The sequence below is a fragment of the Micromys minutus genome, assembly GCF_963924665.1.
Source record: "Micromys minutus genome assembly, chromosome: 1".
NCBI lineage: Eukaryota > Metazoa > Chordata > Mammalia > Rodentia > Muridae > Micromys > Micromys minutus.
The window spans coordinates 170,377,511-170,401,664 of NC_137969.1; the positions used below are offsets into that span (position 1 = coordinate 170,377,511).

General features: G+C 49.2%; 1 protein-coding gene across 2 annotated transcripts in view; it reads left to right on the forward strand.

Annotated features, from left to right (window-relative positions):
• The window catches only part of HPCAL1 (hippocalcin like 1), a 101,199-nt gene extending 81,371 nt beyond the window's left edge, over nt 1–19,828 (forward strand). For both annotated transcript variants that reach the window (XM_080919881.1, XM_080919882.1), the window contains 3 exons: nt 13,653–14,054; nt 15,466–15,571; nt 19,586–19,828. In XM_080919881.1, the coding sequence (XP_080776007.1) occupies nt 13,677–14,054; nt 15,466–15,571; nt 19,586–19,683 (582 nt within the window). In that variant the 5' untranslated portion in view covers nt 13,653–13,676 and the 3' untranslated portion in view covers nt 19,684–19,828. The remainder of the gene's footprint in view (nt 1–13,652; nt 14,055–15,465; nt 15,572–19,585) is intronic.
• The last annotated feature ends 4,326 nt before the right edge of the window (nt 19,829–24,154 follow it).

Sequence of the window (24,154 nt, forward strand, 5' to 3'; positions counted from 1 at the left end):
CACAAGCTTCACTGGGGACCACCTATCACAGGGATCCCTTGTCCCCTTGTCCTGGGGACAGAACCCTGTGTTAACACATAGCTACCTCATCAAACATTTAGGGTGACGTTTCTCTTGGTTGGCTTCTGCCCAAGGCGGATTATTAGATTGTGGCTGAGGCTCATTCATTGGGGGACACATGGATTCAGTTCCCTGAGGAGCCATTAGGTGGGAATCTAGACACCATTCAGTCAGGGACCTGGGAGAAATGTAGCTTTCTGCTGTCGATTGGGAGGGTGGGAAGAGAACAGTCAAGTCTAGGAAGGGAAAGAGCCTTCTTGTGAATCACAGAAGCCTGCCCAGTGGAGGACTCGCATCTTAGAGCTGGGGTCTGTCTGTGCAGGGTTGCACTGATCTGAAGGCTTTGGAGAAAGTGTGTGTGTGTCGGGAAGTATCCTTCCAGACAATTCCGAGACTGGCAATGATAGGAAACTCATGGGCTTGTGCAAGTGTTTCAATCCATCATTACAAATGGGTATAGGACCCAGGCCTTTAACTCTGTTGCTTCAGGTTTTTATTCTGGCTTTCACCCCAACTTGAACCAATCTCCTGGAAATGAATCTGAATTCCTTGGGTTTGATGGTCTTTATTTCCTATTCCCTCCTCGCCACACCCTGCATTCATCCGTTTATCCGTTCCTCTCATACTGTTCCTTACCATCCCAGACTCTTCCGAGTTGGTCTACTCCAGTCTACACTGTTCTGTAACATTATGGATTATGAGTCATTTACCGTCCCCCTCAGTGTGCCTGGAGAGGCAACAAACCCAAAGCTGGTAGCAGAAACAGACTTGCTGATGGTGGTCTCCCCTGAGCCTAGGAGCTCAGGAAACTTAGCAGCTGTGAGGGGCCCCTGAGTCTGGCCCCATGAACTGCCACCCCCGCCCCGCTCCGCCACCAGGTAGATGTACCCCGGGTAACACATGTTAGCGCCTCTCCTCTGAGCACACTGAGGCTCCCTCTGAGCATTCCTCTTCTGTGTTCACCGGTCAGCATCTTCTCTGTCTGCCCAAGTCTAGGGTCATTGGCCCAGCACATCTTCAGGCCAAATCCACACACACCAGGTAGAGGTTAAAACAGTGGTTGGGGGTTGGGGGGGGGCTGGGTAAATGAACAAATGACTTGTATTCTTATGTGTAAGGATAGCAAGCTCGTGTGTGTGTGTGTGTGTGTGTGTGTGTGTGTGTGTGTGTGTGTGTGTGTGTGTGTGTACAGCTATGCAACAAGTACGGCATGAAGGTCCCTATCCCTCACACTGCTATTCCCAAGCAGTAAGTATGGACTTCCCAGTATACATGCTTCCATGAGAGAAGGGGCCTCCCTCCTCCTGAAGCCCCACCCCTGTGTCAGCAAACCCTTGGTGCTTGAGCCCCTGTACTAGACCTGCCCCTCAGCCACATGAGCCTCTGCAGTCTCTGCCCTGATGTTTCCTTCCTTCCCTCCCCTCTTTTCCTCTTTGAAGTACAGGAGTTAGAACATCACTGGCCCCACCCCAGGGATGTGTCCAGATCACTGTGACCCCAGGCTCTCTGCCAGCACAGGACACGGTTTTTTCATGTCACTGCACTAGACATGACCTGCAAGACAAGCTTTCCAGGTCTGTGGCTTCCCGCCTCACCGGGTCAGTACTCTGATGAAGCTCATTGAGCAAGCCTGGGGTCTTCCATAGTAAAAGTCCCCCAATTTCACCACCAAGCATCTGCCTGGTGTTTCGGTTTGTCTCTGACTCCTCATAGCTTCTGCTTCCCTTCCTTTGATAGAAAGAATTATGTTGTAAACTCAACACACCAGGACCTTCACTCTCGGTTTACAGTGGGGGAGACAAGACTCAGAGAAGTTGAGCTAGCCAAAAGCTTATGACTAGAAAGGAAGGCTGTAGACAGGGATTAACCCAGGGACCACCAAATCTGCATGCCCCACTGCAGCCTGACACAATCAACTGCAGTTCCTTTTAGAGAGGGACCCACAGAAGCTCAGTCAGGAGCAATGAGAAATATTCTACCCTGCTTGATGCTAGGCCTGGCTCAGTACCCTGGGGTGACTGCTGGGCTCTCCCAGGAGTGTTGGGTGCTGGCTGCTAGTCAGGGCAGCTTGAGTCATTGACCATGTGGAGCCAGTCTTAGGGGGCCCATGCCATTCCCTTGTCTACTGGGGAATGGCTGTTACTGGCCTCTTAGCCTACAACATCAGAGCATAGTTGATATGAACCGTCATCCCACCCAGTCAGGAGCCCATGTGTGAGTCATTCCATAGCCCCGGGAGCCCCAGGGAACCTGCTGCATCAAGCCTGGAGCCAACGTGCCAGCTTGAGCCTGGTTACTGGGGAAGCAAGGCAGAGAAACTCCATCCCACCGGGACTGTAGGGGGGCCAGAGAAACACAATGGAGGTCTCTGCCCCTCTCCTGCTTATAGTAATGTCTTCCATACCCTTCAAAAGAGCCCATAAGGCATGCTGTGCTCCAGTAGTCTCAGCAGACTGAGGAGTGATTTGAGTTAAAGGCTGGCCTGGGCTGTATACAAAGACTGTCACAGGCAGGTGGTGGTGGGGCACACCTTTAATTCCAGTACTCAGGAGGCAGAGGTAGACAGAGCTCTGTGAGTTCAAGGCCACCCTGGTCTACAGAGCAAGTTCCAGGACAGCCAGGGCTACACAGAGAAATCTTGTTTCAAAAAAATAAAATAAAACACTTTGCCAGAAGAAAACGGGAGGGAGAGGAGGGAGGACAGGCTGGAGCCGGCCACGGCTATTGGTAGAATGCTTGCCTAAAGTTCACGAACTCTAAAGTCTGCCCCGAGTACTGCACAAAATGCATATAATGGTGCGTGGCTCTAATCCCAGTCCTTGGGAAATAGAGGCAGGAGGATCAGGAGTTCAAGATCATCATCCTTTACATAATGAGTTCAGTGTCCAGCCTGGGATACATGAGAGCCTGTCTCAGAAACGCAGAGTGCATACTCAGTCCACAGGAATAAGACTGTGTTTGTGTTACACTGGCTGTTTGTTCCTCTGGCTCAGCCTTGAGCTCCTACTGGGCATCTGAGCATCGACTGTGTCCTGGGATTTCTGACTAGCTGGTTCTCCAAGGTTTCCATAAAGCTGGAATGCCCTGCCTTTCATGTCTTTGTAGCTATCCTTGCCAGTTCCTAGTATGCTTGGGTTGGTCATCTTGGTCATGCTCCATGTTAGCTGGCCAGCCCTCTGTCCCTGTGGGATGCTCTCACTTCCTCATTGGGCCGCTGTTAATGTGCTGCAGGGCACTATGTTCTCACTGGCCCTGGCCCTGGCACTCACACACTGTTTTTGCCTTCCCCTCCTCCACTGCACGGAACTAACTGTCCAGATGTCCCACTGGTCCCATAGAGAAGCAGAGGTCTGTAAAAGGTCTGGTGATGCTTTACTGTGGCAGCCCAGCCATCACCCGGAGCATCTTTGATGATAACGACTTCTTGGGAAGGAACAGGAAGCCTTACTTGGGACCCCATAGCTGGGTTGCTATCCAAAAGGAAGGACATTAGCATCTGGCTAGCAGGCAGCCCCTAGTGTGACACGTTCCTGAGTGTCTACTCTGCTGTCACCGTTGTGCCAAAGTAGAGCTTTCTGGACGACTAAGCTGCCATCATCTCTCACATTCTTTCCTGAAGCCCTGACCCTGGAGGTCACAGAGCGTTAGAGCCCTCAGGAGTGTAGGAAGAGTCTCCTGGGCCTCACGCTGGACCTTTAAAATGTCATGCTGACCTAACTTGAAGTTATCAAACAGTACAAGTGCCCTGCCCTGTTTGGGGGCACTGAGGGGGTTCACGGTGGCAAACTAATGGGAGGTGGTTGTTAAATACAGAAAGAGTGCCTGAGAGTCAGAGGTGGAGTGTGTGTAAGCATAAGAACCTGGGTTCAGATCCCCAGCGCCCGTGTAAGGAGCCATCCATGTATGACCTGTAACCCCGGCACTGTGGGATAAAGACAGCAGGAATTGATCCCAGTGTCTGATGCCAGCTGGTCTAGACAAAAAGTTGAGTGGTACTCTCCAGGTTCAGAGACAGGCCCTGACTCAAACATATAAGGTGGAGCAGGAGAGAGGAAAAGACAAAACAGGAGGTAGAGAGTGGTTGGGGGCCATATCCTGAGGCCTGGAGAGCTTACTCTGGGCTTAAGAACCAGTCCTGCTCTTCCAGAGGAACTGAGTTCAGTTCCCAGCACCCACATCTGGCTCTGTGCGCCACCGGTAACTTCAGCTCCAGGTCTCAGACTCCTTCCCACCTCTCTAAGCATAATGGCCTACGTACACACAGACGTGCATGTGAAGAGAAATTTCAAAAGCAGATTCTTTTTAAAAAGAAAAAGACAGCTGGGCAGTGGTGGCACACACCTTCAATCCCAGCACCCGGGAAGCAGAGGCAGGTGGATCTCTGTGACACTGAAGCCAGCCTGGTCTACGGAGTTCCAGGATAGCCAGGGCTGCACAGAGAAACCCTGACTTGGGGGAAGGGCAGAGTAAAGAAAAGAAAAAAAAAAAGAAGAAAAAGACATTCTCTTGTCAACCTAAATATCCTGCACACACACACACACACACACACACAGGAAAAGAAAAGAAAAGAAAAGAAAAGGAAAGAAAAGAAAAGAAAAGGAAAGGAAAGGAAAGAAAAGGGAGTTCAGTGCCTGATCTGAGGAAGTGTTCTGAAAAAAACAGGATGAGAGTTTGAAGGTGGTTGTGACTTGATGCTAATCATAGAGGTCTCTCCTAAGAGGAAGTACAATACTGAAGGAATGACCCTCTCTGACACAGACAGGAAGAAGGGCAGAGAGGTGGAGGAGGATCTGCAGATGCAAAGGCCCTGGGGCTGAAACATGCTTACCAGAGTCCAATGAGGGGAAAACGAAAGTAATGACACTCTAAAAGTCTGTCTTAATAGATCAGAAGTGCCATCGAGATGCTGGAGACAGTGGCCATGGTGTCTGAGAAATTTGTCCTCCAGTGGGTGGCGGGATGTTTGTGTCTGAACAGGCTTGGGGGTGTGAGTGGGAGCTTCCCGGGTGACTGGAGTGGGTGTGACCCAGATGAGTTCAGCTTAAAGAAGAGCCACCCACGTGGCCCCCTTCCTGTTACAGTAGCAGTTTCCAGTAAGAAAGAAAGTTCTTGGGGATTTCCTGTCCTTTTCCTCCCGCCTCCTCTGGTTCCCCAACTCATGTGGGGCCTTTCAGCCTTGGGAGAGAGCAAAGGGAGAAGGGTCAGACGGCGCAGGGCAGGCTCTCCATACAGCCTTGCTAGCTGCCCTTCGGTCCTTTTTCCGTTACACTCTTACCTTGGTGCTTAAGTTTTACATGTATGGATTAGTTTGTGTGTGATGGGCAGGTGTCACAGTGTATGTATGGAGGACAAAACTGATGGGATTCTGTTCTCTCCTGGTGGTAAAGTGAGTTCCCAGGCTCTGGGGAGTTGGGAGTGTGAGCTCCTTGGGAGTGGCTTTGCCATGACATGGAATCTGTGGCTCAGATGGCAGGCTGACTTTGCATGTGGGTCCCCAGTAACTCCTGAGCCTTCCCCCCACCCCGACCCGTGGATCTCACTGGGGGCTGGCTGTTGTCCCACTCAGAAGAGGACCATCCATCTCTTCCTGTGGCCTTCTGCTACCCTTGCTGGGGTCAGGCTTCTCCAGAGAGGCCCAAGGTCGCCCTGCAGGTCTGTGGAACTGAGGACTTCAGGAACACGGCATTCTTCACTCATGGTGTCCGTGACTGAAGTGCACAGGGTACCACAGGGTGCTAACTGTGTTGAGTAGGATCCCCATTTGGTGGCCTGAGCTCCGGAGTCCTTGGTACTGCCCACCAGAAATATGATGACAGCTACGTGCATATATTATATGAGATTTTCCTACAACCACATGGAAAGATGAAAGAGAAACAGGGGTGAGCAATGCCCACGGCCTGTTGGATTTAACCCGTTGTATTCCAAAGGGGGACCCAAATCCTCTGTATTTTACACTAAGGACTTACTTAAGTTTAGGCCAGTGATTCTCAATCTTCCCAATGCTGTGACCCTTTAATACAGTTCTTCATATTGTGGTGACCTCCAATCATAAAATAATTTTCATTGCTACTTTATAACTGTAATTTTGTTGCTGTTACAAATTATAATGTAAACATATGTGTTTTCCCATAGTCTTAGACGATCCCCAAGGCATTGGGACCCATCCATTGTGAAGCTCTCTCTGGTTTAGACCTACTGTACTTTCTTGCCTAGTTTAGACATTGAAACAGGTGTCAGCAGAGGGTTAGGGAATCTGCTGGTCTGCGCCCTCTAGTGTCCATCCAGCCTCAGTGCAGCCCGTGTGATTCCAGATGCATCTCCTGCTACACTTCCCAAGGCCTTCCCTTCTGCAGGGGCTGCACTGAAGCTGAGCCTGAGGCTGCTTGAGTCTCACTTACACATTTGACGAAAAGCAGGACTCAGGTCCAAGTTGTTTTGGAAAATGCAGACACACGAACACACACACACACACACACACACACACACACCTCCAAGACAGGGTCTCAGCAGCAAAATGAACAATCTTTTGCTGGTCACCATAAGGAGAAACATAGTAGAGGCTGTTCAACCTGTCACCGTCTATTCTACCTGACATGGAACAGGCTCTCCTTAGACCAGGACTTCGTCAGGATTTGGTACCCATGTTCCCATCATCTTCCCTCCAGTATCTATGTCTAGCATCCCTGGAGGCTTGGCAGTCTGACTGATGGGACTGCTGAGTGGTGGGGTGAACTGTGTCGCTCATGTTCCTAGCCAGCGGTAAGCTGTGTGTTAATGGGACACTGGAGCGCTGGGCCTCTCTGAGCGACAACAGAACTGTGCTGTTCAAAGCTTTTTACTCGCTGTACCAAGCCTGGGTTAAATATTTTCACAGAGCTCCCCAGATACTTGTTTGCTTTTTGCTTTACAATTCTGCGTGTTAAGGACAATAAGAGCAGAACAGAGACCCAGGGAGAAGGCATAGGAGCTGTTAGCTCCCTCCCCCAATTCCCATTACCGTGAAGTCACATGTCCTCCATGCTCCAAGGCTGTTGTCTGTCTGATCTAAGCCCTGCTAGAATATGAAGCGTTTTAAGCCAAGTAGGAGGTGGCTGTGTTGTCCCTGGGGACCCTCGTTCCTCACCCCTTAAAAGATGAGAGTATGTCTGTCGGATCAATGAAGCCTGAGTTAGTCTGATGGCCAGAGGTCGGCTGGTGTTTCTTTTGGGGAACATGTGATTTTTTTTCTGTCCCTGCAAAAGCATTTGTGTTTTTTCAGGTGTTTTCCCAGACAGCTAAACATCAATAAGCCTGGCTCAGTTGCTTAATGAATAACAGGGGGGTCACGGGGTGCGCAGCACTGAGCCTATTTTGAATCCTTGCTGCTGTCTCGGTGCCTCCGGGAGAGCTAAAATGAGGTCTTTTATATTAAATATTTTATCTAGGTCTCTGTTAGGCGTCTACGGGAGAGTGCCGGAAAGCACGTGTGAGACCGCCAGCGTTTTCGGGCTCCACTTAGCAGTTCCATGAAAGTAAGCATTAAGAGGTCATCTTCTGACATGGCTTTGACAGCCACTTTACTGGCCAGGAGCTTCTTCTGTGGCTACAGCTAAGTACACTTTGCAAACTCATTGCCTCTCGGGATGTTCACAGGGAAGTGGCCCAGGACAGAGCACAACCCAAGAGACAGAGCCTAGCTCTAACCTGGATCTTCTCTTTCTCCATGGGACTATTCTACTAACTCCTCGCTGAGTCCAGTTCTCCCTGGAGGCTGTGTAACCTTCCATCATCCCCTCTTGGCCTTCAGTCTTGACTCTGAATGCCATCTTCCACATAGTAGAGCAAGGCCCTCAAGAATAGAGATCACAACCCAGTATGACTCAGCGTCTATATTCAAGAACCCAAGAGACTAGAAAACACTGGAACAGGTCCTGACCTCCAAGTGTCAGCCACCCTCCTAAGTTGTGGGGTGTGTCTGTAAGCCCAAGCTTCCATATGCTGAGAAGGAAGCTAAGGTGGGGAGCTCTCTGCTGTAGGAGCCGGCTTCCTTGCCCTCCCTGGTGGGCTAGCTTGCCCTAGGACTACTAATCCTCTGTCCCAAACCTTTGTACTGAATTCTTGTCGCCTTTGGAGATGAGTCACTGACTGTATTGAGCTGAGCGTTCCTATGGCTCAGAACAGGACATTGGACATGCGTGAACCTCAGCAGCACTTCGCATTATCCAGGTGTGTCCCTCATCCCGGTGTAGTGGGATGTGGCAGGGCGGAAGGACTACACCAGAGTCCCTCCAGGGCTTGGGCTTCTTTACATAGAAGCCTTCCTTACTGGAGTTTCAGAAAAGGACCAACCCTACTCTCTCTTCCTCCTTACCTCATACTGCTTCTGCCATCCATCCCAGGTTCTTAGGGTGACCAGACTCATTCCCATTGGCACCGCCCTTTTTATTTTATTTTATTCCAGACACACCAGAAGAGGACATGGTTGTGAGCCACCATGTGGTTGTTGGGATTTGAACTCAGGACCTCTGGGAGAACAGTCAGTGCTCCTAACCACTGAGCCATCTCTCCAGCCCAAGGCGCCACCCTTCCTTTGAATGCATTTGCATGCAGGAGCAGATCTTCAAGCCATTGCTCTTCTCAGAGCCAGGTCCCGAGGCCTAGACCCTTCCGTTTCCCTTTTCTGCATCTCATGAACCCTCAACGCCTCAGGGATAGCCCTGAACATGGTTTAAAGGCTCCCGGGCAGTCTTGATCCTCCTTTTGATGTGCTGGCTATGTTAAAGTTCTTTCTGCCTCCAAATTAGTGGATCCTGGGAGCAAGGGTGTGTGTGTGTGTGTGTGTGTGTGTGTGTGTGTGTGTGTGTGTGTGTGTGTACTGTAACCACACAGCAAGACTGTCCTAAACTAACAGAAAGCATGCATTCCATCTAGCCGCCTGACACCAGGGAGGAGGCAAAGGCCAGGCATAGGCACAGCTCTGCATTCTAGAGCTCCTGCCTCTGAGATACTTGGTAAGGAGCTGGGAAATCAAACATCTCCTCCCGCGACACCAAGGCTCTCTGCCCTGCAGCCTCCTCCCCGCAGATATCTGCAGAGCAGGCACTAGGAGTTTGGCATTTTGGTAGCATCTGTTAGACGATAAATCACAGACGCGGCAGCAATGTGTGTTCAGTGAGGTGAGTGGATGCTGCGCGCGTGAGCTGGGAACCAAGGGTCCGTGGCAAGGCTGTGGGCGCGGGGCTGTTGATCATGAAGAGGAGCCACAAGCACAGGGCTGGCTCTGGTGGCAATGGAGCTGTCACTGCCTTTCCCTCTCTGGGGCTATCCTACCCACACAGTCCCATAGCCAGGCAACCTGGAGTCATTAGGAGAGGTTCTGCAGCTCTCTGAGGAACAGTTTTCTAGTTAGCAAGGTATATCTGATATGGGAAGTTTCTAAAGGGACCCCAGTCGAGAGATTTATTGTGAACAGTTCAGTGGTGAGGCCTTGGACCTACTACCCAGCTCCACCGGTTCTAGGCCCTTCTTTCCCCAATACTAGTATTTGAGTAGGGGGACCCCACCCCCAGCTTGATCCAACCTGGCTTCTCTACCTCTCACCTCCTACCACCCAACCTCCGCCCTGTTTTCTAGGGTCCCCTGCCCACCTTGTTTCACACAGTTGTACCTCCAGCCTGAGGGCTTCCTGAAGGCCCACCACTGACAGTGACATCCTAGCAACCACCTTCCTAGTCCTCAGTGTCCCTTCCTCTAGGTACTCCAGTTCCCAACTCCCTCCCCCTCCCTCCTTTCCCCTCTCTTTCCTTCCTCTCTTCCTCCCTCCCTCCTTCCTTCTTTCCTCCCACCCCTTCCTTCCTTTCTTCCCTCCTTCCCCACCCATATTCCTAGAGTTCCCCCAGACATCTTTCTTTGCACCTCTTGTCCTGCTCAGCTTAGGGATTCTTTGGACCAACCATCACCAGGGGTTCCACCCTCCCACTGTTGGCTGCCCTGTTCTTACCTCCACTTCCATGTTCCCAGTGTGGCTTTGATTTTACATGTGTCTTGTTAATTGAGTTTCTAAACTGAATTGCCTACAGTAAATCAAGGGCATTTCTACCTCTTCCCAAGGAGTGCATGCTGGAGCGTGGACCAGAGCACCAGGTGGTAGGTCCCCGGAGAGCAGCTAGCTCTTCATCTATGTGCTTATCCTAGGCCTGTGGTGACCCCTCAACCACCAGCAGTCACTTTTGTCCTGTTAGAGTGGAGAAGTTGGCCTCATGGGCTCCTGTTCACAGCTGGATGTGGCTAGTTTTTGGAGGTACTTCCAGCCAGGGAGGGGTTGTCTGACTCATGGTTTAAGCCCAGGCTGTAGGTGAAGCAGAAAAAGGACTTGGTCGAAGCAAGGCTGTGAGTATAGCAAGAAAAAAGAGGCTCTGGCAGTCAGCCATCACGGGGGACTCAGGAGGGCCCACACCTCCCTATGCCAGTCCTCCAGTGCCTTTGCTTTGCCTTTTTTGGTTTTGTTTTTTGTTTTTCGAGACAGGGTTCTCTCTGTGTGTAGACCAAGCTGGCCTGGAACTCAGTTATCTATCTGCCTCTGCCTCTGCCTCTGAATGCTGGGTTAAAGCTGTGTACCACCACTGAGGCTCTGTCTCTACTTCCTGTTCCTGGAGCTCCTCCCAGACAGGGCTTAGCCTACATTGTCCTGTTCTATCAACTCGGAGGTTCTGAGACATGCCACCAGTCAAGAAATAGAGGCTGGGCCTCTATTTGGATATACTTATTCTTTGAGCAGAAGATAGAAACACGGGGACTGGGATCCTGAAGAGATGGCTCTTGCTGTTCTTGAAGAGGACTCCAGTTCAGTTCTGTTCCCTACACCCACACGGTGGCTCACAACTTCTGTAACTCGACTCCTAGGGGATCCGACGTCCTATCCCAGCCTCTGCAGGCATGGGGCACACACACAGTGCATTATATAACAAGTAAAACTCTGGTAACACACCATATAAGTAAATATCCTTAAAGCACTGAAGAAAAAGAAAAGAAAAGAACACGTGGACACATTTCAACAACTTAAAACTGCAAATGAAGCCAGGCATGGTGGCTTACACTTGTGACTGCTAGACAGTGGAGGCAGAAAGGTAAAGGATGCAGGATATCCTCAGCTACATAGTGATTAAAGCTAGCCTGGGCTACATGAGACCCTAGCTTTAAAAAAAATTAATAAACAAACAAATAAAATTACAGAGGGAGACACATCAAAGGGTCCTACAAGGTCCCTGTTCATCTAGCCATTTCTCCTCTTCAGCCAACTTTACTGTTTCCAGTAAGTTCTTCCAGAAGAGGCCTCTGCACAAAAACCCATCTGACGTGTTCTCACAAGCAATCACCTTGTGCATAACCTCCTTCCATTTGTAGATCTCTCTCTCTCTCTCTCTCTCTCTCTCTCTCTGTGTGTGTGTGTGTGTGTGTGTGTGTGTGTGTGTGTGTGTGTGTGTGTGTGTTTGAGATAGGGTTTCTCTATGTAGTCCTGGCTGTCCTAGAACTTTCTCTGTAGCCCAGGCTAGCCTTCTTTGAACTCCTATCTGTCTTCTCCTGCTACTGACTGAGTGCTGGGGTTAAAGGAATGCACCACTACTGGCCTGCTTGTTTTCTCTCTCTTTTAATATAATTTTTATTGAGGCAGGGTCTCATATAGCCCAGGCTGACCCTGAGCTTGCTGTGTAGTCAAGGGTGACCTTGAACCCCTGATCCTCCTGACTCCACCCTCCAGTTCCGGAATTACAGATGTGTGGTACCAGGGTAGCTGAGATGATGATTATTTCTGATCAGGATACTATGGGCATTTGAGTTGGTGGTTTGTGGGGCATGTGTGTATGTGTGGGGTGTTGATAAGTAAATGTGTGCTTTGAAGTGTGTATGTGGGGGGTATTGATAAGTAAATGTGTGCTTTGAAAGGCAATATCAAGCTTGCCATATGTCTGTGTTGGACAAGGAACTTAGAGTATCTCCCAGTCATGTGGATAAGTAAATAAAACCCATACATAGAAAGCTTACAGCCTGGGAAGGTGGTGAAGAAGATGGGGGGGGGGGTAACAAGTAATACTTAGCGCATATCTCGTCTTCCTTAACAGGATCCAACACCTAACACCTGGAATTCATAAGCTTCCAAGCAGTGAGTTCAGAGTGGTTTCCTTTGGGACTTGGGTAGAGAATAACCACCCACACTCATCCTCCAACAGTAGCTGAGCTATGCACTTGTGTTACTGTGAAAGAAAGAAAACAAAGCGAGGTAGTGACGTGACCGAGGATTAACATCCAGTGGCAGTCACTGCAGGGTCTCAGACATGGGCCTTGTGGGAGACTCCAGTGGGGTGTGCTTTCCAGTGGAGCACGGTATTGGATTTCCATGGCTGCCTGTGTCAGCTGTTAACACTCAGATTGACATTCACTGACAGATCCATGCTAATTCTCGGGACTCCCTTACAGGGCAGTGTCTCAGAGGTGTAAAAGAGCAGGGACTCCCTAAAGGAGGGAGGAAAGGGAGGTCTGGGGAGGCCGAAAGCCCCCTGCTTCAAAGCTTTGCTCATACCTGGGTCCCCATTAAACCCTCCTCTAGCCAGGTTGACCTAGAAATCTGGGTAGAAATGGGGCTGATGAACGTCATTTATAAAATTAGGCTTGCTGATGAATGAAGTTAAACTTTGAAAGGCTGAAGCCATGTTCCTGTTCTCCGTCATCATCCCTGAGTTCGCTCGGGATGGGTGTCAGTCTGCTTGTAAGTCTCACCAAGCTGTGTTAGGTAGGAAGGCGAACCACCAGCATCCGCCTGCCCAAGCATGGTTCATTCACTGTGCAGCATCAGCAAGTGCGTCTGTGACAGGAAAACAAGCAAGCAAACAAACAAACAAACACACCTGGTTCCCCAGGAGGAAAAAAAAAGAACTAGCCATTGAAAGCCAAGAGTCTGAATCAGGTCCATGAGACCCCTTTTCCCCAAGCTGATAAGCTGAGAGGTTTGTCTCAATCTTGTCTCTGGTCTAACTCTTACTGGACTTCTGACAATACTTCTTTCCTCTGATTGTAGCTTGCCTCTCCCCGTTCCCTTATTTCCATGGTTCTGCATGCATCCTCCAAGTAGACCATGTCTAGCTATAAAAAGATATTCTTTCTGTCTTTCTTCGAGTGTTCTGGGTTTTGCCACATTGTGTAGAACCATTTTGGGCCTCCTGACAAGAACGAAACAGGGACACGCTAGAAGTCAGAGTTTGCACTGGTCTTGAGTTCCTCTAGCCCAGCAGTTCTCAGCCTGTGTCACAACCCCTTCATGGGGGGGGGGGGGTCACCTAAGACCATCCTGCATATCGGATATTCACATTATGATCCATAACTGTAGCAAAATTACAATTGTGACGTAGCAACAGTAATAATGTTATGGTTGGGGTCACCACAGCAGGAGGGACTATATTAAAGGGTCACAGCATTAGGAAGGTTGAGGGCCACCGCTGTAGCAGATGGCACTGGACATACAGGGGACGTTGCTTAGCCATCTTGGTGGTAGGGTGGGATAGGAAGGCAGACCTTGGGTCCCGGGCACCTGCAGCTCACCTTGTGTCTTTGTCTTACAGGTTTAGTCTCCACTACCAGTTGCCATGGGCAAGCAGAACAGCAAGCTGCGGCCTGAGGTGCTGCAGGACCTGCGGGAACACACGGAGTTCACCGACCATGAGCTGCAGGAATGGTATAAAGGCTTCCTCAAGGACTGTCCCACCGGCCATTTGACAGTGGACGAATTCAAGAAGATCTACGCCAACTTCTTCCCCTATGGCGACGCCTCTAAGTTTGCCGAACACGTCTTCCGCACCTTTGACACCAACAGCGATGGCACCATCGACTTCCGGGAGTTCATCATCGCACTGAGCGTGACCTCTCGGGGCAAGCTGGAACAGAAGCTCAAGTGGGCCTTCAGCATGTACGACCTGGACGGCAATGGCTACATCAGCCGCAGTGAGATGCTGGAGATTGTGCAGGTACTGGCACTCAGCAGGGCCAGGAGCACAGGGAGCCAGGGAGCCAGAGGCATCAGGAACCCCGTGCCCAGCCCTGTACACCAGGTCATTCCTCGGCCCACTTGCTACCTGGTGTCCTAAAAGACTGCGGGTCTTTGCAAAGAATGATGGTAAAAGCCAAGCGTTTGTCGATTGCTTGGTAGACATCAGGCCCCAGCTAAGCTCATCCTTCAGGTTCATTCCCACAGTTCTATAAAATGGATCATTTTTTACTTTTAATGAGATCTGAGGCTCAGATAGGTGATTAAAGAATTACCAGAGCAAGAACCGGGGAAATGGCTCAGGGGGTAAGAGCACTTGAAGCACAAGCATGAGGACCCGAGTTCAGATCCCAACACTAACAGAAAAGCCAGGAGTGGCTGAGCATGCCTGAAACCCTAGAACTAGGGGACAAGCGAGTCCCAGAAGCTTGCTGGCCAGGCAGCCCAACTAAAATGGTGAGAAACAAAAGGAAGTGCTGTGGATACTGCATTCCTGTCTGGCCTCTGGACAGGTGTTCATCTGCACATATGTGCATAACATATACACACGTTAGCTGTCTATAGGGCCTCCTATAGAAATCAGACTGACTCGGTACAGGATGAGGCAGCAGCCAGTCCTTCATGGGAGTGATGCTTATATGCACCCTGCATTCCACCCCTCCATACTGTATTTGGGCCAGGGAGATGACTCTGTGGGTAAAGGTGCTTACTACCAAGCCTGGGAGCCTGAGTTTGATCGCTGAGACCCACATAGTAGGAAAAGAGAGCCAACTTCCACAAGTTGTCCTCTGAACGCCACATGAGATTGCCACCCCCAAAAATTAGATAGATAGGTAGATACATACATGCATGCAGGCATACATACATACATACATACATACATACATACATACATACATACATACATACATACAATTAGTAAAGTAGCTATATACAATGCCTAATGCAGTGGCTATTGGTGTTACTGATGCTTTGTATCATCTGGGAAAGGTCTGTGTACCTCCACTTTATTTTTTTAGATTTCCCAACTGAAGTTTGTTGAATCTGCAGATTCAGGACCCACAGGTGTATTTCTCCTTTGACCTCCCCGACCCCAGGCATTTCCAGCCCCCCACCAAAGATTCTTTGTATCTTTTGGACAAACACTATACCTGCTGGCCCCCACACTCCCAGCTCAGGATCCTCTGTTCTTCCTCTGCCCCAGCTGTATCCTGTGCACTTGAACGTCATTTAACCTTTCCTGGCTCCCTTCACCCAACATGGCAGGTTTGTTCTGATGAGAGAAGGGTCCTGGCACAGGCAGGGAGCACTCTCCTGTCCGTGCTCCTTGGTGGGCTAAGCGAGAGCCATCACCCATCCTCCCAAGCACACTCACAGATGCCCCTTTGCAGGCCATCTACAAGATGGTGTCCTCCGTGATGAAGATGCCTGAAGACGAGTCCACGCCAGAGAAGCGAACAGACAAGATCTTCAGGCAGATGGACACAAACAATGACGGTAGGAAGGAAGCTTTGTGGGGGTTCATGGCGGAGCAGGTGGGGGGCACAGATGCGTCTGTGAAACTGTCTGTGGCAAAGATGTGTTTGGGATACACCCTCTGTACTATGCAGTCCTGCCCCTTCCCACCCCCTTTGATTGAGCTCTGTTAAAGGAAGGGAGACTATAGAATTCAGGGTCAGGGACACCTAGCCTGCATTCTGCACCCTTCCTATGGCTTTACCATGGGTATGTCAATAGACCCTCTGAGCTGTATGCTTCAGACATGTTGTCTTAGTTAGGGTTACCATTGCTGTCATACATGTTGTCTTAGTTAGGGTTACCATTGCTGTCATACATGTTGTCTTAGTTAGGGTTACCATTACTGTCATACATGTTGTCTTAGTTAGGGTTACCATTACTGTCATACATGTTGTCTTAGTTAGGGTTACCATTGCTGTCATACATGTTGTCTTAGTTAGGATTACCATTGCTGTCATACATGTTGTCTTAGTTAGGATTACCATTGCTGTCATACATGTTGTCTTAGTTAGGGTTACCATTGCTGTCATACATGTTGTCTTAGTTAGGGTTACCATTGCTGTCATACATGTTATCTTAGTTAGGGTTACCATTGCTGTCATACATGTTGTCTTAGGGTTACCATTGCTGTCATACATATTGTCTTAGGGTTACCATTGCTGTCATACATGTTGTCTTAGTTAGGGTTACCATTGCTGTCATACATGTTGTCTTAGTTAGGGTTACCATTGCTGTCATACATGTTGTCTTAGGGTTACCATTGCTGTCATACATGTTGTCTTAGTTAGGGTTACCATTGCTGTCATACATGTTGTCTTAGTTAGGGTTACCATTGCTGTCATACATGTTGTCTTAGTTAGGATTACCATTGCTGTCATACATGTTGTCTTAGTTAGGGTTACCATTGCTGTCATACATGTTGTCTTAGTTAGGGTTATCATTACTGTGAAGAAATGCCATGACCACAAACAACTTGGGAAAAAAGGGTTTATTTACTCATAGTTTCCACATAACAGTTTATTATCAAAAACAGTGAGGGCAGGAACCTGGAGGCAGGAGCTGATGCAGAGACCGTGAAAGAGGTGCTGCTCACTGGCTTTCTTCCCCTGGCTTGCTCAGCCTGCTTTTGTATAGAACTCAGGACCACCAGCCCAGGGTTGTACCACCCAAAATCATTAATTACTCAATTAATCAATAATTTTAAAAATGCCCTTCTGGTCAGGCATGGTGGCACATGCTTTTAATCCCAGCACTTAGAAGACAGGAGGCTCTCTTTGAGTTCAAGACCAACCTGGTCTACAAAGTGAGTTCCAGGGCAGCCAGGGCTGTACACAGAGAAACCCTGTTTTGAAAAACAAAACAAAGGAAAAAGAGGAGGGAGAGAGGGAGTAAGGGAGGGAGGAAAGCAAAGGGAGGAAGGAATAAGAAAATGCCCTACAGGTTTTCATACAGGCATTTTATAGAGGCATTTTCTCAATGGAGGCTCCCTCCTCTCTGATAACTATAGCTTGTGTCAAGCTGACATAAAATTAGCCAGCACACATGTTGGTGGAGGGAGTGGTCTTACTATTTCCCCAAATCTATGGGGGGGGTGTACTGGTGGCCTGAGAGATGAGACTGTAAATCAAAGGGCTTTGAGTCTTGGGATTCTGCGAGGCTGGCCAGGCCATCATCCTGGGATGTGAGGATATGATCTCATGGGGCTCACCAAGCATAGAAGCCTCATCTGGTTATGGCCATCATAGCTGGACTCCAAGGTCCTACCACAGCTGCAAAAAGGCAGGTCTCAGGAGGAGGCGAGGTGGGGAGAAGTCACAAGGACATGCCTAGTGTCCTCCTGTGCCTTGGCTGAGTTTCTCAGAACCTCAGCAAGGGTGAGGTAGCTGCACCGTGAGTTGATTCGGCCTGTCTGTGGCTTTGTAGAGCCAAGACTGATTGGCTTTTGTTCCAACGAGAAATGCAGCATTAAGGAAAGAAAAGGCTCCCTGGGTTGCGCTGAGATTAAATGTACGCTAATGCACAAGAAAGTGCCGTGTGGAGCCTTGAGTGTTCCACGCAGGTGAGCTGAGGACGGAGCTCAGCAGGACTCAAGGTTCCTGTGGAACTGTAGACAGCAAAAAGCTTTCCAGACAGCAAGGAAATGCCGTTCAAAACATGTTCACACACAAAGCAAGACAACCTCTTGCCTAGCACTGCCTTTCAACCAATTTTGAAAGTGTTCTTTACTCTCTTGTGTATTGTGACATCGAGGCTCGGGTTCTGACAGACTGTACTGAGGCTTGGCCACTTCCTGGGCTTGGCTTTATTCTCCATGAAACGGGGATAAACCCACTTGCACGGGTGTGAGGCTAAAGTAGTACCATGCTGACGGCACACTTAACATGGAGGGCCATTGTTTCGGATTGTCAAGGCCAGAAGCCTCACCAGCTTCAGAGTAGAGTCTGCATCCCCACTGTGGGCTTACTGAGCACATAATCTGCCTTGTAAGCCAGTGGCCATTTACTAGCACTCAAGAAAGGAGAAGGTAGGGCACTCAGAGAGGCTGGAACAGACAGGATCGAGAATCAGAGGACAGCAATCATCCCCGGGAGCTGGCAAGCATCTGCACTAGGAGGCTCTGTGATCGGTTTAACTGTCAGCTTGACTCAGTTTAGAATTGCCTCAGAAGTCTCTTTTTCTTAAGATTTAGTATTTTATTTTGCATATGAGTGCTTGCCTGAATGTATATTTGTGTAATGTGTAAGAGGCCAGAGAAGGGCATTGGGTCCCCCTGGAACTGGAGTTACAAATGGTTGGGAACTGCCCGGTGGATGCTGGGAACTAAATCCAGGACCCAAGGACCCTCTGCAAAAGCAGCAACTGTCCTTAACTGCTGAACCATCTCTCCAGCCCTAGAAGAGAGGTTGGTTGGTTGGTTGGTTGGTTGGTTGGTTGGTTGGTTGGTTTTTGCTGTTGGTTTTTTAGAGACAGGGTTTCTCTGTGTGGCCCTGGCTGTCCTGGAACTTGCTGTTTAGGCCGTGTTGGCCTCAAACTCAGAGATCCACCTGCCTCTGCCTCCTGGGTACTGGGATGAAAGATGTGCACTACCACTGCTCAGCTCAGAAGAGTCTTAATGAAGAACCATCTGGATCAGTGGTTTTCAAACTATGGCTCCTGACCCCTTTGGGGAATCAAACAAGCTTTATCCAGGGGTTGCTTAAGACCACCTGAAAACACAGATACTTACATTCCAGTTCGTAACAGCAACATAATTACAGTTATGAAGCGGCAACAAAAATAGCCTTACATTTGGGGACCAGCACAAGCGAGGGGCTGTATCAAAGGGCCACAGCATTCGGAAGGCTGAGAACCATTAATCTAGATCATGGCAGCTTATGAGCATGCCTGTTGGGGGTTTTCTTGGTGGTTAATTGGTATGGGAATGCCTATTGCCGCTCTCTAGGCTGGGGGTGGGGTGCTGAACAGTATAATAAAGGAAAAAGCAGAATATCAGCAAACAGCCAAGCACCCATACATTTATCCCGTCTGCCCTGTGACCTTGACTCCCTGTAGTGATGGATTGAAACCCAGACCTAAACCAAAGACAACTTCCCCCTTTAAGTTGTTATTCGGAGGATTTTTATCACGGTAACAGAAATAGAAGTTGAACAGCGCCTCATAGTTTGTCCTATCTCCACAGCTGCCTCAGATCATGGTGACTCTCCAAGTCTCCAGGTGGGGCTGGCAGCTTGCTTCTAGCCACAGAATTCATTACCAAACCTCATGACTTGTGCTCAGTCCCTACAGCCTACACCAGCTCTTACAGGTTGTCCTCTGACCAAATACGTGCCCACGTACATACACACAGTAAATAAATGTGTGTACACTCATGTGTAAAAAGAATTGCAAATACCCTAGAAGGGAGTGGAGACTGGACATTGTCCACTTCCCAGAGGGTTCCAGACTTTAACCATGGCACTGGCTAAACCTCCTTCTACTGCTTTCATCCCTCAGGTAAACTGTCCCTGGAAGAATTCATCAAAGGTGCCAAGAGCGACCCGTCCATTGTCCGGTTGCTGCAGTGTGACCCCAGCAGTGCTAGTCAGTTCTGAGAGGAACGGGCTTTGGGACAGTTGTGAGAAACACAGGCTTGACCTGCCATCTTCAGCTTTGCTTGCGACAGTGGATTCCTCCGTGATCTCTCCTGCTCTCCCGGGACCTGGATCAGGCACACATCACGCCCACCTGGCCTGGCTGGCTGCGGCCCCCTCCTCTATCTGATCCGTTCCATATCCCTCCCCCTCCAGTACAGGCTGGTTCCTTCCAGGGGTTCAAGTGTTCTCAGCTGTAGGGCCCCTCTTTGCCCACAGAGAGCCCAGAAGCCTTTGAGGACAGCAGACAGGACTTTTCAGTGTCTTACCGAGACCAGCTGATTCATTCTATGATCCCAGGTGACTTTGTGGGGATGAAGAAGATGGAGAGTAGACAGGCAAGCCCTTCTTCCTGTGCATGGCTCCACCTCCCTCGTTCATTTTCTCTGACCAAAGCCGCTTGCACGTATATACTGTGGTTTCCTTACTTTTAATCCATGAGTCGTGTGTACGGTGAGGTGGACTGTAACGTTTAGTCCCTGTATTTAATGCCTCTGAAGCATGGTCCCCTGTGGCCTGTGATTCCTCCCACCCCCCCAAGTCTGGCTGTGCTGTGGTATTTATGCATTCGTGATTTGCCTGATTCCACGGGAGATACATGCATGCCCAGGGCTGTGGACATCCGCCCTCCGTGCTGCAAATACAGGTGTTTCTGTGTGCCCCGTCCTTCCTGTTGATTGGTCTGGCATATTAAAATGATCAAATAAACAAAGGTCTGTTGAGTTTCCTGTTTTGCTGTAAGCACCCCATTTATGGTTCAGCCTCTCCCCAATCCTTAGCACAAGCGGGTCCCTAGCACCCAGCTACTGTTGGTAAACACAGTCCCTGGGGTTCCCTTCTAACTGCCACTGTGTCTACACATATTCTTTGCCTGTTCTGCAATATCTGCCTAATGCCAAGAGAGACTTAAATAAAGGGTGACTGTTCTTGGCAGGTCTGACTGTGACATGCCGCCTCCCCACCTCTGTCCTGTCCCTCGGTGGTTTAATCAGCAAGGTAGCAGGAAAGCCACCTTCAAGAGAACAGGTGCAGAGTCGTCAGTGGTGAGGAGGCAGACCTGGGTTCTCATTGTCCTCTTCTGGTACCATCCCTATGTCAAGTCCCTAAAAGCGCCTCCGTCATGAAGTTGTTTGCCTCTTGTGCCCAGAAGTCATCAGGAACCAATCCGTTTCTCCTGCCTTCCACATCCCCCACTGTCTTAGCTACGCTTTCTATTGCCGGGACGAGACACCACGAGTAAAAGCGACTTGGGGAGGAAAGTATTTCCCTCACAGTTGAGGTAACAGTTCATCACCAGCGAGGGCAGGAGCTCTCAAGCAAGAGTAGTATGTTCTCTTAATTGCTGAGCCATCTCGCCATCCTGACTTGCTTTCTCACACGGCCCACGACCACTTGCCAAGGGGCGGCACCACCCACACAACTTGTCTACATGCCAATCTGATGAAGGCGTTTTCTCTGGCGTTTGTGTAGTTGGTTTTGAATTCTATTTTATTTTTTTCAAATAGGCCTTTACGGCTTGGATGGTTCAAAGGTCAATATGTAGATGAAGCTGCTTCAGATTCACAGAGATCTACCTATGGAGACTTTTCTCAACTGGGGTTCCCTCTTCCCAGATGACTCCAGGCTGTGTCAAACTGACAAAAAAAAAAAAAAAAAACAGTAGAGAGTTGACTCTTTGTCAACTTGACACAAATCATCACTATTAGACCATAAACTTCCCTTTTTTATTCCCAAGATCGTGTGTTGATATTAACATCACAATATAAAACACATCCCAACATTTAAAAGTTCCAATAATCTTTAAAACTTTAAACACTTAACTTTTTAATTACTTTATTTATTTTCTGTATTTGAGTACATTGTTGATCTCTTCAGACACACCAGAAGAGGACATCGGATCCCATTACATATGAGCCACCATGTGGTTGCTGGGATTTGAACTCAGGACCTCTGGAAGAGCAGTCAGTGCTCTTAACCACTGAGCCATCTCTCCAGCCCCTTTAAACACTTTAAATGTCCATGTTCGCTTTTTAAATCCCAAATTTGTAACCTGTAGGTTCTGATAAGTAAAAAACAAGTTAAATACTTTCTTACTCCAAGAGGGAAGGATCAGGCACCATCACAGTCCAAGCAAGGCAAAGCACAAGTCCTGCAGTGTAAACACCTCAATATCTAACATCTGGAACTCACAATTTTCTGGGCTCTTAAGGGCTTAGGCAGTGCCAGTCCTAGTTTTTCCCTCCACAGGATGCAAACAACTTCTCTCATGGGCTCAGGCTAGGTCCAGTCCATGTCTGCCTATCCTTGGCAGACATCCTACGGTCCAGTGTGTATCTCGATATGCTGCGATCGCCACTGCCACGAGGCTGCACCTTTTCCAATGGCCTCTCTTCAGACACTCTGATCCTGCTACTTGGTGCCAAGCCTCAGTTTCTCTTTATGACACCCCTGACTCTGCAGCTTCCATGCTGCCAAAACTACTTCATATGGGAAATACAAAACCGAGTTCCGCTGCCAGCAGGAGACGCAATCTTGCCCTGTCTGGACCCCAGCTGCTGCATGCTTGACCCTAGAGAAGTGTTTCTCAGAGGTCACCTCAACCAATGATGCTGCTCTCCTAAGTCACAGCTGACTTTTCTACCAGCATTGTCCCAGCAAAGCAAAAGTTTACTTCAGTGGTACTGGTCTCTTGTTAATCACAGCTGGTTCCTCAGTCCCCGCTGACCAGAACCAGAGGTTCTGAATACAAAGACGTGTCACACAAATGGCCTGATAGTTGTCGCTTCCCTCTAAAACTTCATAATCTGGGCCTCTATTGTTTACATTTCTCTCCACACACATGAACACAGCCCTACACATATATATATATATATGCATACAAGTGCACACACACTCAATGCACACAGCTAACTGATCAGTTTTTAAAAAGAAAATGTTGACCAGGCTGTGGTGCCATACTTTTAATCCCAGCACTCAGGAGACAAAGGCAGATGGATCTCTGTGAGTTCAAGGCCAACCTGATCTACAGAGAGTTCCAGGACAGCCAGGGCTACACAGAGAAACCTTTTCAAGAAAGAAGGGGTGTGGGGGGAGTCTGCACTGGGCTAGACCAGTAAGCAGTCATAGGTTGCACAGACAGTCCTGAGACAGAGACTTGAAGAACCCTGAACCTCTCCAGTGAGTGTAGAGATGAAGTGTAGAGGGAAGGGGTGGGCATGGAGTGAGGCCTTGGATGTATGGATGGCTAAGAATTCAGAGAAGAATCAGTGCCCGCCTTTCCCCACTCAGTGGGCTCCACACACAGCAGATGCCTTTGGTTCACTTGCTTTAAGTCACAGAGCTCCAGACGGAACAGTCTGATGTAGTTTGGGGAGCACCCACTGAACACCTGTTCTGGGTGAGCCCTGGAGACTCTGAGATTGGCCAGACACTGGCTTTTTGCTTCCATCTCACCTCAAGGAGAAAGGTGCTGCAGGCCCAGAAGGTGTTTTAGATATTGGACAGAAACAGTCCATCCGGACCAAACAGTGTGCCTTGGCTAAGGTCACACAGCAAGTTCAGGTTCACTTATCCAAATAATGAGGAATAAGATGGATGGATGGGTGGGTGGGTGGATGGATGGATGGATGGATGGGTGGGTGGGTGGGTGGGTGGCTGGGTGGGTGGATGGATGGATGGATGGATGGGTGGGTGGGTGGGTGGGTGGCTGGGTGGATGGATGGCTGGGTGGATGGATGGATGGATGGATGGATGGATGGATGGATGGGTGGGTGGGTGGATGAATGGGTAGGTGGGTGGGTGGGTGGGTGGGTGGGTGGGTGGGTGGATGGATGGATGAATGGACAGATGTGTCAGCACATTTAGGGAGACTTTCCAAATGGAAAACCCAAAGGAGAGTGCAGTGAGACACGGAAATGAGGAGGCTGAGGCAGGGAAGTCACGAGTTCTAGGACAACCTGGGCTCCATAGTGAGACCCTACCTCAGAATCCAAAAGCAGAGACCAAGTCTGACCTCATGGTGACAGGGAAGAACGGACTCCATAGTTGTCCTGTGACCTCCACCTGCACTTCCAGTCCCAGCTCTCAGGGGACCTGACAAGAAATTCAGGAGTTCACGGCCATTGCTAGCTACATATTGAGTTTGAGGCCAGCCAGGGATCCATAGCAAGACCCTGTCTCAAAAACAAAACCTGGCAATTGTCATAGGAAGGAATTGGGCTTGGCAGTTAAGGACAGTGGTGGCTCTTCCAGAGGTCCTGAGTTCAATTCCCAAGCACCCACATGACAGCTCACGACTGTCTGTAACTCCAGTTCCAGGGGGTCTGGTACCCTCACACACACACATATACATACAAGCAAAACACCAATGTCCATAAAATAAAATTAGATAAATCTTTAAAAAGAAAAGGAAGAATTAATTAAGGAAGAGGCT